Source organism: Schistocerca nitens, chromosome 6, assembly GCF_023898315.1.
Source record: "Schistocerca nitens isolate TAMUIC-IGC-003100 chromosome 6, iqSchNite1.1, whole genome shotgun sequence".
In the NCBI taxonomy this organism is placed as follows: Eukaryota; Metazoa; Arthropoda; class Insecta; order Orthoptera; family Acrididae; genus Schistocerca; species Schistocerca nitens.
Window position 1 is genome coordinate 722,069,737 of NC_064619.1, and position 6,289 is coordinate 722,076,025.

General features: G+C 41.0%; 1 protein-coding gene across 1 annotated transcript in view; it reads left to right on the forward strand.

Moving 5' to 3' along the window:
- Positions 1-2,899, forward strand: part of LOC126263588 (meiotic recombination protein SPO11) — a 135,068-nt gene extending 132,169 nt beyond the window's left edge. Inside the window, exon 7 of the mRNA XM_049960681.1 lies at positions 2,780-2,899. Coding sequence (XP_049816638.1) covers positions 2,780-2,899 — 120 coding nt within the window. The remainder of the gene's footprint in view (positions 1-2,779) is intronic.
- Positions 2,900-6,289: the final 3,390 nt, after the last annotated feature.

Genomic DNA, 6,289 nt, shown 5'->3' on the forward strand with positions numbered 1-6,289 from the left:
TATTATCCGCAATTTAGTTATATTTTTGTTTATTTTGATAGTACTGTCGTTTTACGTTGATGACGCATGCTTTGTTTATTTCTTGTTATATCTTTGCAATTTTCAAGCTGCTAGGTTAGTTCCGTTATCGCTGCCGTGCTATTCATCATGGCTGCTACGCTTTCTGTTTGCACAAAATGCACCAAAGAAGAACAACGTTCAGTGATCCGATTTTTGTGATTGGAAGGCGTATCAGGGGTCGAAATTAATCGAAGACTTTCGGTACAGTACGGGATTGAAAAGTTCCGAAATGGTCGCTCAAGTGTTACGCACGATGAAGGAACCGGACGACCGTTTACCGCCGCAAATGAAGAAACCATTGAGCGTTCACGTGAAATGATTTTCTTAGACAGACGATTAACTATTGATGAAGTGGCACATCGTCTGCAAATTAGCCACGGTTCTGCCTACGAAATCGTCCACAACAGACTTGGGTTTCATAAAGTTTGTGCAAGATGGGTCCCAACACAACTAACACAGTCCATAAACAAACGCGCTTGGACATGTGCAAAAAACATTTAGATCGCTATGGTAACGAAGGGGACAACTTCTTAGGATCATTACTGGTGACGAAACATAGGTCGATCATTACGAGTCGGAGAGTAAACGGCTGAATATGGAATGGAAACATCAAAATTCGCCGTACAAGAAAAAGTTCAAGTCCGCAGGAAAACTGATGCTTACGGATGTTTGGGACACATATGGTCCAGTAGTGGAACATTATGGGGAAAGGGGCACAACAATAAACAGTGTTCGTTACAGTGAGATGCTTACTGCCAGGCTAAAGCCTACAATTCGAAGCAAACGCCGAGGACTGCTGTCTAAAGGAATTGTATTGTTGCACGACAATGCCGGACCGCATACTGCTACCCACACTGCTGAAACGCTCCAGAAACTCAAATTTGAAGTACTGGATCATCTTCCATATAGTCCCGATCTTGCCCCTTCTGACTATCACTTGTTTGGTCCACTCAGACAGGCATTAAGGGGCCGTTGATTTGCCTCGGACGGAGCAGCGAAAGAAGCGGTGCGTTTCTGGCTCGCAGCTCAACTTTCTTTTATGAGGGCATCAGGAACCTTGTAAAACGATGGACCAAGTGCGTTGAAACGTAAGGAAACGATATCGAAAAATGATGTTCTTGTAAGTTTCCTATTTGATTACAATAAAATTTTATAACTACTTTCGAATAATAATTGACATACCCTCGTAGAAAAAGGTAGGTGCGCACAACGCATGTGAATTCGTGCAACTCTGTGGTGGCGAGCCGTAGTCTGCATGCAGGTGCTAACACTTTGAACTCTATGTATGAAATGTTGTCGCACACTCATAAAATACAGGACGTGAAGGGCTGTCAATAGTTACTTCAAGTGACTTCTTACCCGCGACGTAACTTCGAAACTAAGCATCTCTGGATCCATATCGAAATAAAATTTTATTTTTACGCGAGGACTCGTAAGTATTGCTAAGTATTGTCAGTACACTCTGTATAGCGCGCATCTATTTTCATTGTTACTTGAGCTTTCATATGGGAAGCATCGTAGGGCCAATATTGTTTTCGTTACCTCAGTGACTTTCTAGACAGGAGAAAATTTTCTGTTTGATGGTGATATTTGATGGTGATAATCACAGATGAAGTACCAGAATTTCAGGTAGAAAAAATAAATGAAATTTTCTATGATGTCTGCGACTGTTCAGCATGCAGTATACTAAATTTGACGATAGAAACAACAAACAGCACTAAATTATTTTTAGAGAGAGAAAATAACTGTGGATATTAAATGTAAGTGATAATTCCGTAGAATGTACAAGAAAGACGAAAGTTTTTAGAGGTGAAAATTTGATGATACCTGAAGTAGAATGAACAAACTAAGATATCAGGAAAGTAAGAGTCATCATCATGCCTTGTCTTGTCACCAGTTTGTTACCGACAATACATTGTAACTACGTACTATAAGTACTTTTCCTTAGCTATGGAATCATTTTTTGGGGATCCCCTACACGGAACCTCGTATTTTTGCGACCCCGTATCCCGTACCTTCACGGGGTTGGCATGCTAATTTATGAATTTAGCAAAGTTAGTGATAGAGGGTAGCCGGATGCTCTTCCTGTCACCACCCCTTCCTTTCCTCTCACTCCCCCTCCCCGGACCTTCCCAGCTCGCGGACGGAGTTGGTGTACACAATCTGTGTGCTTGTAGTGTTATCCCATGTGACAGTCTGCGGACGTTTTGAAATGTTTGTGAATCGTGTAGCTCTGCACATTCCAAGATTATTTACAGAACATGTGTAAACATTGTATAAATTAATAATAAACTCCTTCGTAATTCTTCAGTAGCTAGTCAAAATGTTACTGTAACGTCTTACCATTTTCTTGTGCTCAGTATCTCGTTTACCTAAAGAAGGATGCTGACTCAGTGAGTCAGTGTGTGTGTGCGTGGGTGGGTGGGTGGATGTGTGCGTGTTTATGTGTGTACGTATTTGCACGCGCCGTGACCGGTGAAACAATGTCAAATAAATAGTGTACCGGCAGTTTTTGAGATTACTGAATAACTTGGTTATAAACATGTGTGTGCAAAAAAATTAATAGTAAAAATATAAAAATGACACAACCTACAAATCCTTTGTCACTTAAGCGAGTTTGTAATAATGTTGGCTGTACTTATGAATGAATCTACTGTTTTAACTGTATATCTCTTGGTGGCAAGATGACATGGTAACTGTCACTGCGTGAATATTCTAGGTGCAGACGTTGATGACTGACGACCACAAAGCGGAAATCGAGGCAGTAGCAGGTCTGTCGCGCGAGTACCTGGTTCGTGGGTACTTGCCCAACAAGATCCGGTGTCGCGATATCTTCTGAGTTCGTGTTTTTTGAGTGTTCAAGTGACATCAGTCTTACGGTATTCAGCGTACAATGTGCTCTATACTGTTCAACTAATCGTTCTGTAATTACTGAAATCACATTAATAAAATTGTTGCCTACTTAAATATTTGCAATCTTGTCTTCTTTTTGTACGTGGATGTAAACAAATCATTTCTAATTCGGAACTTATTTCCTGAACGTATTATCATTTTTCCGTGCCACCAAGCATTTTGTCGCACTTTGTCAATATTTTGCTTCAATCGCAAAGTAATGTTACCGAGAAAAGTAGGTTTTGTACTTTTTCAGCCCATTAGTTCAGCTGTACTTGTTAGTTTCCTGTTCTGAGCCTTCGGAATGTTTTGGCAAGCGGCAGTATCTAACTTTATGATATACGCAAGTCTTAATAATACTTATTGTGAAACTTCCTGGCAGATTAAAACTGTGTGCCGGACCGAGACTCGAACTCGGGACCTTTTCCTCTCGCGGGCAAGGGCAGGAGAGCTTCTGTAAAGTTTGGAAGGTAGGAGACGAGGTACTGGTAGAAGTAAAGCTGTGAGGACGGATCGTGACTCTTGCTTGGGTAGCTCAGTCGGTAGAGCACTTGCCCGCGAAAGGCAAAGGTCCCAAGTTCGAGTCTCGGTCCGGCACACAGTTTTAATCTGCCAGGAAGTTTCATATCAGCGCACACTCCGCTGCAGAGTGAAAATCTCATTCTGAAATACTAGTTGTGTTGAGAAGCTTCTTGGTGGTTTGACTACGTGTAACGTTGAAACTAGATATGGAAACCAGATACTAACAAATCCCATGAACTTTTTTAAATTTTTCATCAATGATATGAAAATGACAAACCACTGGTTATTAATATGGGAGACTTTTGTGTAATTTTGTATATAATCATGTTCATTACTGGTAGAACTATAATAACTCCACTCAACAGTCCAAAATTTATGATCACCTCTTTTAACCTAAGGTTTATAATCATGGATTTACGTCATGAAGAAATTGCGTAGGAAAACTCGTAAATTTGAGAACTTAAACACAAAACTAATTAAATTCCTTCTGTGTGCGCTGCCTCGTCGTAATAAAAAATACTTAAATAACTGACATTTCGGACGCATTGCACTGATTTTTCTCAGTTTTTATTTGGCCTAAAGTATGACTGATGTGTCATAGAATAGACGGAGGGAATACTTGTACTTTGGAATCTATTCTTTAATTTCGAAGATAATTGGTACCTGACTTTCGAAATTATTCTTTAAAATCGATGATAATTGGTACCTGACTTCGAATCCTCTAGAAACTTGAAAGGACCCTGTTTTCCCGTTGCTGGTTACGAAAACACGTCGGGCAGTTTTGGCTTGTTTAAACGGTAACTACAATGTTCGATGGGACCGCTGCCCAGCGATTACTTGCCGCCATTTGTACCATGATCAATGGCAGCTAGAACGTCTTGATCCTACAACCACCCTCTGTGTGATGATGTATGGCTGCTTCAAGATTTAAATCGCCTCTATCACTTTTCCCCGTCTCTATAGTCGATATCGTTAACGCACACCTAGGTGTTGGTGGCGTTCAGCTGTACGGTAGCAAATTCGAATTTTTGTGGTGGAAGAAATTTTCATCATTAGTATTTAGCCTACAAGGAGAATAGAGGTGATGACTTACAGTTCCCGATCAGCACACTTGGCGCCAATGCCCCAAATTAAATTCGGAACCTCTTCGCTTAGTCTTACGAAGTAAGGGCAAGTGGCACTGTTGAGAAATCCTCCCGTCAGATGGAGACTTTAAGATTGTGGTCTGTATGGTTCCGCCATCCAGTTTCCCTACATCCATAAAAACACAAACGACACTCTGTACAAGCGTTTATCTCAGTTATGTACAAGGCACAGATGCCTGAGTCTTCATAACACGTCGATGGAAGGTAGCAGCAAACCAACTCCGCTAGAATCTTGCCCAGGCCGGCAATGCGGGATTCTCACATCTGCCCCCCCCCCCCTCCCCCACAGTGTACATTTCCTGAGTAATGTATTACATTCGACCGCCTTCACGTGTGTATCCACGACTGTCTTCCAAGCTTTCAGGCTTCTTGAAACTTCATAGGCGTTGGCGTTCTTCTATCTTCGAAGTGTTGCACTTCCCCAACTGAACGTAATCTACGTGTTGTCGTTCGCGGTTGCTTACAGGTCTTCCGGTGTTCTCTTCGTAGGCGGTATCACACTGACAGTACGTCTCGTACACATTAGCTGTGTCGAGAGTTTCTGCGTCATCTGTATCGGATCTCCCGAAATTTTGGATCGTGCAGTGACTCTTCATTGGTTTTAGATGCCTTCCCGGAGAATCACGTTGCCTACACTTTCGCTGACGACCTTTATAAAAAATAAGTGTGCTACTGGAATCGCACAAAGTAGACTAGATCTACACAGCCGGCAAATAAAGGTGCTTCGCGTTCTACTGAAATAGTGGAGACAGCATCAACAGTGATGAACGAGCAAAAGATGGAGCAGCCTGTATGCGATGGCAAGAAGCTACCGGGGTGGTGCTTTGGCAAATGCAATTGGCAGTTCGTTTTGCTGCTCTGTATGACATGTAATGCTAGACGATGAAAATGGCTCTAAAAGATACCTCTGTTTAATGAAAATGCATGTGCTTCGTGGAATAATGGCCATTTCTATGCTTGATTATGTTGTGAAACCCCTGTTACGCGATTCACCTTTCAAGATTAATTTATCTTCTGTTCGTTCAGATGAGTAACATTCTTCATTAACTGAAAATGATTGCTTGTTCGTGGTTGTATTTAACTACAGCGATCACAATCCCCACTGCCTGGTAGGCTGCCACTCAACTGATACAACAAAAATCACTTATTTGTGTTGGTGTTTGTAGATTAGAAGTATTACATATTTAAGAAACTTCATTACACATTTGTACTTATTCCTTAATTTGACAAAAGATTTCGGTCAGTTTTCATACCATCTTCTGGTTATTAAAGAAGGTCTTAAAACTGATCAAAATCGGCTCTTAAAGTAAAGAACAACTACGGTTTTGTAACTACATGATAAACTATCTTAAAAATCAGTTTTGTTTCTATTAAATAGAAGCATCGTGTCAGATTGTACCCATGTGAGTTAGAGACTTTTTCACCTCGTATTAAGTGCTTTGACAACCCAAATGTTTTTTGAGATTTTGGCCTTCTACTGGCTACCGTCCTCGTAAATGAGTCGCGTTTATAAAGAATAACTTACCAAAATGTTATTTTCTGCTGTGGCTAATTATGTGCCAAGAAGCCAAGAATGTGCTACATTCAATCTAATACTGATATACGGTGGGTGTACATAAATATGGAAGCACTAAAAACAAAACACCTTCCCGTGCCTAATACAGTGTAGG